Source organism: Falco punctatus, assembly GCF_963210335.1.
Source record: "Falco punctatus genome assembly, chromosome: 5".
Taxonomy (NCBI): Eukaryota; Metazoa; Chordata; class Aves; order Falconiformes; family Falconidae; genus Falco; species Falco punctatus.
This window is the reverse complement of record NC_137584.1, coordinates 80,231,603-80,244,023: the sequence shown is the minus strand read 5'-3', so window position 1 is coordinate 80,244,023 and position 12,421 is coordinate 80,231,603. Positions and strand designations below refer to the sequence as shown.

The window sequence follows — 12,421 nt, the reverse complement described above, 5'->3', positions numbered from 1 at the left end:
TTGGTAGTTGGGGTTAAGAAACCAACAAAGGACAAGATGGTGGTTAGTCGCATAAAGTGAGAATTGTTCAATTTCATATTAATTCACAAGATGTTCTAGAGGAATTTAATATGCGAAAGTTACTGATATTACACTGTTAACAATACTGTGGAGGTTTAATTACTTTGAATTGAAAACCAAGCTATTTAATCAGTTGTGTCTGGATTGCAGAATGCTGTTTGTTAAATTGCAAAGGCTAAAATGGGCATTTTCCTGTTTTTCTATTGTAGGAAAAGTTCGGTGGCAAGACTTTGATCAAGATGCTTATGTTGGCGCTACCATGGTGCGATCTGGTCAGGATCCATATGCCCGCAATAAGTTCAATCAGGTGGAGAGTGACAAACTGCGAATGGACCGAAGCATTCCTGACACTAGGCATGATCAGTAAGTGCCAAACTGAGCCATATGTGACTTGGATTCACCTTTCTGTATTTATGGCTTTTGAGCAGCAGGTGGTTTTTCTAAAGCAGGAGCTCTCCAGCTTTTGAAATGGCAGGAACAGTAAACTCTGGTGTGATCCTTGAGCAGCGAGTTAAAGAACAGTGCATCTTATTCAAGTTTTTCCTGTTTCCATGACTTCCATCGGTGTGTATTCTATATCCAAACTGGTGCTGCATTTCAGTCTCTTTTTGTTCCTGTTTATCTGATGGCTTTTCTTGGTTTTTACGTTTGAAAGTCTCTCACTGGGAGAATGATCAGTGGAGCAGGTTGCCCAGAGAGGGTGTGAAGTCCCCAGGCTTAGGCATAGTCAAAGCCTGATGCACAGCCTGCTGTAGCTGGCCCTGCTTTGAGCAGCGAGTTCGGACTAAAGGTTTTTCAGGGGCCCCTTTTGATCTCAGTTGCTCTGAGATTCTAAGTATGCGATGATTGTCAACTCCAGATGTAAGGAATCCATTTATGCACACCCTGGTGAACATAAGACAGAGTTACACTTCAGACACTTAAGAACTTCTGCTATGTCAGCTGCTTGTACAGATTCAGGAAATAGTACACTTCAAAGTAAGGAAAAATACTATTTTCTTGTGGGTAAGTAAGACTTTCACTTAAAGGCTTTGAATGACTTGCACTAATCTTGTTTAAGCAGAAGTGATTACTATGAAAAAAAAACAACAATTGCTCATTATGACTTCCATAACTTAAAAATAACAAAAGCAGGTTCAACTGAAAAACTAGGCAAGCATAGCCTCAAAGCATAAAATTAGCTAACTGTGTATAGCTAATTTGCCTAATTCTGCAGTAAGGATGAATTCACAGCTTTATAGGTGGAACAAGCCTGAGGAGACACCAGAGGGAGAGAGAAAAGTGCCTGTTTTTAGTCCATAAAGCTCTTTAATCAAGAATGACATAGCGAAGGAGCTCTGTATAAAAACTCAGACACTTACTGTCATTTTTAAATCCCTCATATAATAGCATGCTTTTAGGTGCCTTTAAGCAGATGATCTGTATATAGACTAAAGCAAGTCTTGTATAATTTGCTATTAATTGAACAGAAAAGTAGGAAGAATCTGGTGTTTCACTTGTTGCCATGAAAGCGGTGAAAAGCTCAGTGCCCATGGTATAATGAGGAGTAAAATGGCTTTTGAATTTTCTTCATCACGTAACTTTTTTCACAAGAAATACATTCTAACTTTTCAGACCAGATGTTCTTTTCCCACAAGATAAAAGCTCAGACACCAACTTCTAGAAGCTTCTGTGATTCAGATATGCTGAATCTGGATTTTTTTTTTCTAGATATTAAATAACTTCTGAGGGGGGTCTAACAGGCAAATGCTGTCTTTTGGGAAGAACTTAACTGAGAGAGATGACAGGAGACAAACTATATTACAGTGGCTATGTTTGTTTCAACTGTCAGTGTTGTGATTATATGCTGACCTGCTTGGTTTTTTTTGACTAAATGGAGCTGGAAAAGAACCCTGCAGTGAAGAGAGAGAGACATGCTTCTGAGGAAAGGCTGTATCTGTTTTGATTATTACTTAGACTTTGCCTTTCCATCTTTCTCATCTCTCTTAGATGGAGCAGATCTAAGTTCATTCAGTCTGTAAGTGGTCATCTTTTTAAAGGAAAAAAAAACAGCCAACCTGACCTTTCCCAAACCAAAGCAACCATTCCTGCAAATTGTCCACAATGCTTCCCTTGCCATGCTACCATTAATTTTCCTTCCTTTTTGGCAAGGGCGCTCACTGCAGAAGCTGAAAAAGTGGTGTAAAATATTTGTTTGGCAAGTGTCCAATGGAAAGAGCAAGAGCAGTAGTCATAGGAAGAAGAATATGTTACAGATTTGAGCACGTGACACTTGAAAGCATGTTATTTTCAATAAAACTGGAGGCAACTGGGTTTAGATTAAGATCTCATATGGAGCTAGTACAATCTTATCTTTTCTTTTTTTTTTTTTTTTAAGGTGAGAAACCTGGATGAGGAAATACTTGTTTCTGCTTAAGCAACTTTTTATTAATTGTGCTGGTGTGTCTAAGAGGCTGTTTGACTTTACATAATAATACATTTAATTGCTGAAATTGTCTAGTCTGTTTAGAAGCAATTTATCAGAATTCTACATTAGATATGTAAATGTGTTTGTAGTTATGCATCTCTTTCAATACTACATTTTCTGATGCAGAAAAGACTAAAACTTTTACAAGTGTCAGGTTAAGACAAAAGTTTTCTGTTGGCTTTTTGTGAAAGCCTGCCAGCAGTAGTAAGAAACACTTTGATTCTCCTGTTTAAGTTGCTTGCCTTTATTTTAAGCAAAAGGGAGAAGTGAGACACAGGCAGATACAACATAAGAAAGGAAGCAGAGAGGAGGTCTGAGCGGGAACGAAGATTCTCACTGCAGCTGATGCTCACGACTGCCACTTCCAGCAGCTCTGAGAAACCTCTGGGCTTCCTTCTGTTGCAGTCTGTTTACAACGTGTGACTGGAGAGCTATTCCTGTCGTGGTTGATTTTGGAGATCCAGAAAGCAAGTGTCAGAGCTGTAATAGGAAACTTAGAGTGGTCCCCCTGTCAGTGTAAAACAGTCTCCCAAGTGGGATGAAGGGTGAAATACTTGATGTTTTTTGTGAGCCAGTGTCCACCATGCTTAGTTTGGACCCGTGTTTTCTGATCACGCCTCTTGCCTGATGTGTTGGCTTGATTCTTGAGAATTACTGTTAAGTACTTTAGCTGGACTGAACTGTGTTTACTTTCTCATTCAGCAACTATTAGAAGTTTCTGACCTCACACAAGGTTTTTTCTTAAGTAGAGAAGAAACAAACTTTCCTGTCTCTTTGGTACCCAGATATCCGTCGAGGTGAATGTTCTACCTGCACTGGTTGAAGTGAATATTTCTGTCAAAAACCAGTTCCAACAAACCACAGAAGTTTCAGAAAACTTGTTAATGACATGAACTAGTCCAATGACTCAAATTTCTGGGGGAAAGAATGTACTTCTCATGTTTTAACTGATTTTAATGACCTACAAGAAGCATGGAAGGTCTAGAAGCTCTTATTTCAAGTTCTATTTTATGCAAATGTAATTCCTCATTCTGTATGTAAAATAAGTGCTGTAACTTGAGTAAAGAAAGTCTAATCTCCATGCTAAAAGCAATGACATTGTTTCTTTGGTTTGAGTTTTAACTGTGGCACTACTGACACAGCAGAATAGGAGGAGGACCGCTACCAAGTCAAGTTAAAGCAGGGATTTTTGAAAAGCTGAGAGCAGAAACACTCAGTGAAACATTCCTCCAATTTTGTGTGGAAGTCTGAAAATCTTAATTTCTCCTACAGAAATACAGGTTAGTGCTCTTCTCTTGAGTTTTCTTAAAATTGAGAGGCTTCATTGCCTTGAGTAATTCCACCCTAAGATGTACTCTGGCTCAAGTGCTCTCCTTCTGCAGAGATCAGTATAAGTTTAAGGTGACTTTAATTACTCTAATGCGAGTGCTTCATGTGATAATTGCATGCACAGCAGGCTTGTTCTCTGTGGGCAATTTGAAAGTTAACAGAAAAAAGAATATTTTTTATTTTTTTTAGGCACCATAGGCTTTGGCATATAATACCTGAATGTTTTGTAGCTGTCTGGATGAATAGCCAGAAGCTCACAATAGAGAAGGTCTTAATTCTTTACTTTCCAGGACACATACAGGTCTGATTTATTGCTTCAGCGCTGGGCACTAGCGATGAAGCTATCTCGTACGCTCACAGTGTAAGAAACGAAGTCGGGCAAGGCCTTGCTGATCTGACACAGCGATCCTAGGGTTGGCACGGGCTTTGTTTAGCATCAGAGCAAGTGAGGGCTCCAACTGATGTGTGACGCTGTGGGTGTGTTGCGTTCGAAACGTTGCAGGTCCCTGGGGTTTTGGCGGACAAGGGCAAGAAGTGCGGTGCCTCTTCTCTGATTCCAAGAAGCTGAAGGTTCTGTGGCTTATGGTGCATGTTGCAGGTGTCTGATCGGCTGTGGAGAGGCCTTTTATGTAGGCAGCAGCTTAGTTTTAAAAGTTTAGGCAGCAATGTAAATTGCCTCCCTTCCCTTAAAAGCTTGTTTGGTTAATACCGAGCAGAGGATTGCTTGCTGACTTTGCTACAGGTGTACGCTAGCTAGCTTCATCCCCTCTGAAGACAATAAGGCTTGTTTAAAACTCTACCCCTAATATTAAATAAAGGATATGTGAAGACATAGATGATGTGTGTATGTTCCAGCATGAATGTGACCTGTCATACTGTAATGTCTTCGGTGTTTTCTAGCACTGCTAGTTTCAGTCCAATGAGAGCAGTGTCTTTTTAGGTTTATTGTCGGTGGATTTCAACAGCTTAACTTGATGTAGTCCTGCAGGAAGCATTTTGGGATTTGCTTTTTTGCTTATTGTATTAATTTCAGGCTACTAGATGTGATGAAAAATGATTTGACATAGATAGAATATTTGATTATTTTTATGGTTTGGAAGTATGTGGTTCTGTGTCTAGTTGGTACAGCATAGTCACAGCTAGCTTTGTTTTTCGAATTCTTAATGTTACAATCCTTACAACTTTCCACATTAGAACAGAAGTCTGGTTTTTATCTGTGAGCAAGACCAGGGTGTTGCAGGAGCTTTAAAAATAAAGGGAGAAGTGGACACATGCCACTCTAAAGAAGAGGCATGTGGTAGCCTGTGAACCTGTGCACTTTCTTTGGAAAATATTCTCATTTACTCAAGATTTATTGAACGCTTTTAATGTAAAATAAGCACTCCGGTTTCATACCGGGTTGCATGAGAGGTGTGTATGGCGTACTACAGTGGTGATAGTCCGGTGACTTTTCTGAGCCTGCTTATATCTGACACTGAGTTCTTTCTTAGTCTGTTGCATACTAAGACAACTACCAAGAGTGGCAAAAGAGGAATTGATTGAAATCTCACCTGAAAATTGAAGTATTTCATTCTTTCTAGGTAGATGTAGTGTGTACGTGAGTTTTATAGATAACCGCTTCACGATGGAGACCATCTGCTAAACCTGGGATGTAAATGCTATGTTCAAATACGGGGCATTGTGTCTTTCAGGTGTCAGCGGAAACAATGGCGGATAGATTTGCCAGCCACTAGCGTGGTGATCACCTTTCATAATGAGGCAAGATCTGCTTTGCTACGAACTGTCGTCAGGTATACCCGAGACCTTGATTTTTCCATAAAGACCATTTATTTGTGTCAGATAATGGCTTATGATAAGGAAGAAAAGTAACAATCCGTTATGATTTTTGGAAGAATTTGCAGAGGGAAAGATGAGTCTTAATCTCATTGATGCCTCCAGTTCTTACGTTCTGAAATAGTGATGTTAAACAAAATTGCTCCCTTTAACTACAAATGTGTGAAAGTATGGAACTGATTACCAGATGATGTTTGAAGGTTGGCTGTAAAACTGGTTTCAAGAAAAAGTCAGGGAAGATGGGTTGTCAGGGGATATTTGACCTAAAGACATCTGCAAAACTTCTGTGTTGCAAGTTGTCTGAGGGACTGATTTCGGGAGGCTAGAATTTTGGACGGGGGGCAGAATTCTACATGTGCCTTTTCCAGAAGATGCTTTCTGTTTAAATTTTTTTTAAATTTAATAGCTGTTGTTGAAGATAGCATCCTGTGCTAGATTCTACTGTGGCTTAACAAAGTAACTGCTTTTATGACATTATTATGGAAAATTAAGACTGCTTAGTATTGAACGTTTTTTTATTATCTGTTTCAGTGTCCTTAAAAAAAGCCCATCGCATCTTATTAAGGAAATCATACTGGTGGATGATTATAGTAATGATTGTAAGTACTTTTACAGGGTCCTAGCTTTATTTTGTTTATTCTGGTAAGACTTTCTGTAGATGCTAGCAGGTGACTTGTTTGAGAATGTCACGTGATTAGGAGTTTGCAGAGACTGATCCAAAACCAGGGCTTAATTCTTCCATATCTGTCATTGTGGAAGTGTGAAGGGTTCTGATAACTACTTCAGGTATATTTTATTAATTCCTGTTAGCTGAAGGAGCAGAGTGTATAGTTGAAAACGACCTTTGCATAGGATGTTGTCTGATGTAAAAATAAAGCCCATGGTGCTTGCACCAAATTTTTGTAGTACTGCTTTAAATGAATGCTGCTCTCAATCATTCTCTTCAAAAGAATTCTTACTGAATCTAAAATACGTCAAGGTTTTATAAGTGCAAGGGTATTATGATACAAACTTGAACAACTGAAATGGACCTCTGAGTAACATTTCTTAAAGGATGCTAATGTCCATACTTGCATTGCTAGTTTACAGCTAGTTTAAGAAAGGTTTAAGCCTTCATGTTGGTTAAAATGTGAGGTTTCTTATATGCGAAGAGAAGAGTTTATTTAATCCTTTTTTTTTCTTACGCGGTGTAGAATCTGTCTGAAGTAAGCGAAGTGAATATCATTAAATGAAAATATTTCAAGGGCGTAAAATTAAATTGGCTTTAAATAACATGAGGGTAGTAATTTCTTAGCCTGGTAACTAAGCTTCATAGTAGAAAATGTTTATGGTCATAAATAGTTAAATATAAGAGATATGCTTAAAAAAATTGATTACTTATCTCACCAGAAACAAAGTATTTGTTTGAAGGCAGCCTCTCTTAAGGTATACAGTGTTGCATGTCAAACTGGTTCTTATCACTTGATCTATTTATTAACTTATTTTTTAATTCTTTTTAAAGCTGAGGATGGTGCTCTCTTGGGAAAAATTGAAAAAGTGCGGGTTCTTCGAAATGATCGCCGAGAAGGTAGGCGTAATCTGGGGGAAGGAAGATAAAAATTCCAATGTTGCTGCCTTATCTGTTAACCTTCATCAAGCCATTTGAAGGAACATTCTGCTGTACGTTCTGTATTGGAGGGGGGATTTTCGCTTTATAAATCAATTTATTAGTGGAAGGAATAAAACCAAATGTACTTGTGCAAGTGAAAACAGTAACTGTGATTAATTCTGTACTGCTGTGTGCACAATTGCCCATTGCTGGCTTTCACAGTGAAAGCTGACTTGAGAAATTGCATTTTACCCTCAACCTCTCTTTCTCTTACCGTACTGAATTGTTAGTTAAGCTGCTGCCATTGTGCGTAAGGTCTTACTGTAAACTGTATGAATGTTTGAAATGATCCAGCTTTTAAAAAATAGTGCCCTCCCTTTCTCCCCCCCCCCCCAGCTTCCCTTACTAGAGATCATGTTAAGGATCTAGTTGATGGACAGCCAGCAAACAGTTTGTTTTGGCAGGCTTGAGAAGGTTTGAGCAGCCAGGCGGGCTGGTTATGCCAGTTTTGCTGAAGCCAGTGTGCCATGTAACAGACTTGTCTTACACTTTTGTGTTCTTCTTTGTTGCTTTGTAAATTACGGTCTCATATCACTGAGACCTTCAGTCAGCTGTTTCCTGGCTATGGAGCTTAAAGTATTAGATATAGGCAACTGTTATTCTCCAGTTCTTTGAAACGATAACTGAGAGTTGACAGTTGAAATAGCTGACTGAATTAGCAGATACGTACTTGTTTATTTTTATAAGCACTGTATCTTCGAGGCTGCCAGTCTGGCCTGAGGAGCAGCTAGAATCATTAGATTGCCAGAAACTGGAAATGACAGGCACAAAACCTGTGTTGTCCTGTAATTAAAGTTACTGCAAACTGACTGGTCCTTAGTATTTAAATATTTTTGTTTGGAATATACTTGTGAACAAAGGCTTGTTAGGAAAACAGGCCTTTTATAACTTGCTGTGGTTGCAGGGTTCTGAATAAGTTAATGTCATTTTTCTCATCAGTACAGCACTTAAAGATGGAGATAATAATAATAATGGAAAAAAGAATGAATTAACACTTTATTTTTATTTTTTAGTAATTATAAATATTAACTTTGTACTACATTTACAGATTTGTACTTAAAAATATGCATCAGTGTATATATATCTGAAAATGAAATACAATTTGACAAATCTTTTGCTATGTCAGAAAAGAACAACTATTTGCAGATGGAAGGCACAGTACTAGTTGATATTTTTGTGAGACTAAGTTTATTGCCCATGGGATCTACTGTACTGTTCATGAAATTTTGCCTAGGCATCCATATGTGCAATCAGGTGATAATTTTTTAAATTAAAATACTGTAAAATTTGATTGCTGGCTTGCTATGCTTGAGTTTGATACTCACTTTGCTTTTAATTTTCAAGTGTAGGCTGATGCTGTTATCTCAGACACATACAAATTAAAACAAAAACCACCAGATTTGGTGGGAAACAATATAGAAAGAAAAATGAAAAAAGTAATTACTTGGCTTTGGTCTTGAGTGACAATGAAATCAATGAATTTTGAATACTAGTAAAGAAAAGTAGGGAGGAAATTTGCAAAGGAATGGGTGGAAGCTTGCTATTTTTCTGTATTGAAGTATGTTATGGGATGTTCTGGGGTATGTATGTATATATAGCAAGGGACTTTGGGACTTTAAGGAATGGTGAGGTCGTTCAATGAACAAATATTAAAAAGGAAGGAGAGGAACACAGTGAGAGGATCTGTGTAATTGAGGTGTAGAGAAGAATCTTTTGGCTTTACCAGAAGTTTCTTCCTAAAGAAAAAAAATAAAATAAGATTAAAAGAAAAACCTACAAAATAAAAGAATTGCAAGAAACACAGGGGAAAGACAATTGAAAGGGGTTGGGGGAAGGCTCTCAGATGTGAATTAATGAAGCATGGTTATTTCTGGAAGAAGCTGATAGAAGAATGGACAGACTGTCGTGAGATCAGGAGTTGGCAAAAAGGTGGGAAGGATAAGTTAATGATGGTGCTTTCATCAAGCCCATTGTGAAACTATAGGAAAAGTGTGTTTTCAGGACTGATCTCGAGTAACTTTATCAGTATATATAACACTTGCTGTAATGCAGATCCAGCTGTACTTGCATATCACTTTTTTTTTTAAAAAAAAAGATGTTTGAAACCTGTAGACCAGAGTGCAGTAGGTTGGAAGCTTGCAGGCTGTTTGATATAAAGTTGTTTCACTGACTTGTTAACTAGCATCTCATTTTGCTAATGGAACTTGTGTGTTTGTCCTGTAGAGTAATTTAATTCATGGCTAACTTGGAATGCAACAGTTTCTCATTACTGTTGATTGTCTTCCTTGGTAAGTACTTAAAACTTTTTATCTTTACTTTTTCAGGCTTGATGCGCTCCCGTGTCAGAGGGGCAGATGCAGCACAAGCAAAAGTGCTGACCTTTCTGGATAGTCACTGTGAGTGCAATGAGCACTGGCTGGAACCACTTTTGGAAAGAGTAGCTGAGGTTAGTAGAGAGTTCTAAAGTAATTTCCCAAAGGAGTAGCCTTTAAATTTTAAAGCCATCTGGTTTATACTACATTAATTTTATGCATTTTTCTAAGGAAGCTTTTTCTCTGAAATGAGATGGAGATGATCGGAGTGTTCTGTGATTAAAACATACTTTTTGTTCATTTAATCTGAACACAACTACATAAAATCTGAATATTTATTATTATTTTTACAAGCCATTCAAATATATGCTTCTTTGGTTCTTCAGAGACATCCTCAGTAAGTGTTGAAAATCTTTAGGGCAAATTATCGTTCTCCTCAACCAGTATCATATCAATGTAATTCAGTTTACCTGAGTATTTATGCCTCATTAAGATTCAGTGTGATAATAGGAGAGAGGTTAAGCTGTGAAACAAAATTCCTGCAGAAATTAGCAGGGACTATGGGCTCTCAGCTTCGATGAAAATGATGTTTAGTCTGTGTCCTGGAAAAGCAATTGAGAGGATTGAGAGTGAAAGTATAATATTTTCTCCAGGGGTTTGTTATACTTGTTAACTTGCTCTGGAGGAACTCAGTGGAAGTGGAATGTGAATCAAGTGTGATCCCAAAAAGCACTGGGAAACACTCAAGACAGCAGGGTTTTTCATCTTTCTTAATTGCATTCCCTTTCTGTTAAACTCCCCTTTCTGGAAAGGCTTTCTTTTAAAATGCTTCTGGTCAAAATGGTTTTGTTAAGCTGCTCTGTCTTGTTAATGCCCAGTTCTTTGCTTATCCTCCCTATGCTTTTCTTGGCATCTCCTCCCAAAAGGGGGAGGGGGGGCAGCGGTGGGAGTAAACCCCATATACTCAAAATGCCAGTGGAGAAGCTATCAATTCATGACTGATTTTTTTTCATTATTCTGTTTGGTGCTGTGATACCTTTTAGAATCGTAGAATCATTTTGGCTGGAAAGGACCTTTAAGATCATCAGGTCCAACCATTAACCCAGTACTTCCAAGTCCATCACTAAACCATGTCCCTCAGCACCATGTCTACACATATTTTAAATACCCTCAGGGATGGGGACTCAACCACTTCCCTGGGCAGCCTGTTCCAATGCTTGACAAAGCTTTTGGTGAAGAAATTTTGCCTAATATCCAGTCTAAACCTCCCCTGGCGCAAGGTGAGGCCGTTTCCTCTCGTCCTGTCGCTCGTTATCCGGGAGAAGAGACCGACCCCCGCTGCCTACGGCCCCTGTCAGGTGGCTGCGGAGAGCGATCAGGTCCCCCCTGAGCCCCCTCCTCTCCAGGCCAACCCCCCCAGGTCCCTCAGCCGCCCCTCACAAGGCTGGTGCCCCAGCCCCTGCCCCAGCCCCCTGCCCGGCTCTGGACACGCTCCAGCCCCTCCACGTCCCCCTGCAGTGAGGGGCCCAAAGCTGAACACAGGGGTCCAGGGGCGGCCTCACCGGTGCCCAGCGCAGGGGGACGGGCACTGCCCTGCTCCTGCTGGCCACGCTGTGTCTGCTACAAGCCAGGATGCTGTTGGCCGCCTTGGCCACCTGGGCACACTGCTGGCTCCTGTTCAGATGCCCACCAACCAGCACCCCCAGGCCCTTTCCCACCAGGCAGCTTCCCAGCCCCCTGCCCCAGCCTGTAGCGCTGTGTGGGGTTGCTGTGGCCCAAGTGCAGGACCCAGCAGTGAGCCTTGTTGAACCTCTCATACAGTTGGCCTCGGCCCATCGAATTTACTGTGTAGTCCAGAAATGCTGTAAATTGCCTAAGCGTATCAGCCATTGAAATCCCGTCCTAGAAATAATAGTAATCAGCCTAAACCTGGACACTATTAATGTACCTGGAGCCTACAGAGCCTTTGAGCATGACTGACATAGCACTTCCTTCTGGTTTTTTTTATGCCCGTTTAAAGTGTTGCAGAGGCTTAGAAGGATTGGCAGAATTTTTCTACAATGATTAACTAGGAGAATAACCTTGAAGACGTTAAGTATATCTCAAAAGGAAGTGGAGAATGCTTGTGGCTAAAGCATGAATAGATTCTGGGACGTGGGAACTGCTTTCAGACCTTTTAGTGTAAATGGTTTGAAACATCTACCTATTCATGAAATTAGAAGAGAAATGGTAGCTTTGGTCAACAAAACTCTGCTTTTAGTAAGGCAGGTATTTTGCCATTTACAGTTTTTCTTGTCTATGACTTTTTTCAGGGCATACTCATTTAAATTTCTGAAACTGATACAGAATATGAACGTTACTTTTTAATCATAATGGAATGTAAACCTCTTACTAAATTGCTGACAATTTTGTGACGATCCAGCTTGCATGTATTGTATTTGTGTATATGCAGTGTATTTGGTGGGAGAATCTGGTGCATATTTTGCTTTGTGCAGCAGCTACTACTTAGCAGCTCATGAGTTCGAAATGTGCTCCCCACAATTGTCCCCGTGATATGCACTAATCATGTGTGCCATTGAATAGTTTGCAGCTGTATGAATACAGTTTTCCATTCTTAAAAACTTGATGTACTGTTAAATAATTGATGTGTATTTCCAGTTTATTTTCATGTGGGAAGATTCCCAACCAACAGGCATGTGGATTGATAAAGTAGCTTCTAAGCTTTCTGCTTGTTCAAATAATTAAGGTATGGATAGTGTTTACATATAGTGT

At 39.5% G+C, this 12,421-nt stretch overlaps 1 protein-coding gene across 1 annotated transcript in view; it reads left to right on the top strand.

Annotated features, from left to right (window-relative positions):
* GALNT2 (polypeptide N-acetylgalactosaminyltransferase 2) overlaps nucleotides 1-12,421 on the top strand; it is a 97,896-nt gene that overhangs the window by 58,359 nt on the left and 27,116 nt on the right. The window contains exons 3-7 of the mRNA XM_080388875.1: nucleotides 270-423; nucleotides 5,548-5,646; nucleotides 6,221-6,288; nucleotides 7,191-7,256; nucleotides 9,662-9,783. Coding sequence (XP_080245001.1) covers nucleotides 270-423; nucleotides 5,548-5,646; nucleotides 6,221-6,288; nucleotides 7,191-7,256; nucleotides 9,662-9,783 — 509 coding nt within the window. The remainder of the gene's footprint in view (nucleotides 1-269; nucleotides 424-5,547; nucleotides 5,647-6,220; nucleotides 6,289-7,190; nucleotides 7,257-9,661; nucleotides 9,784-12,421) is intronic.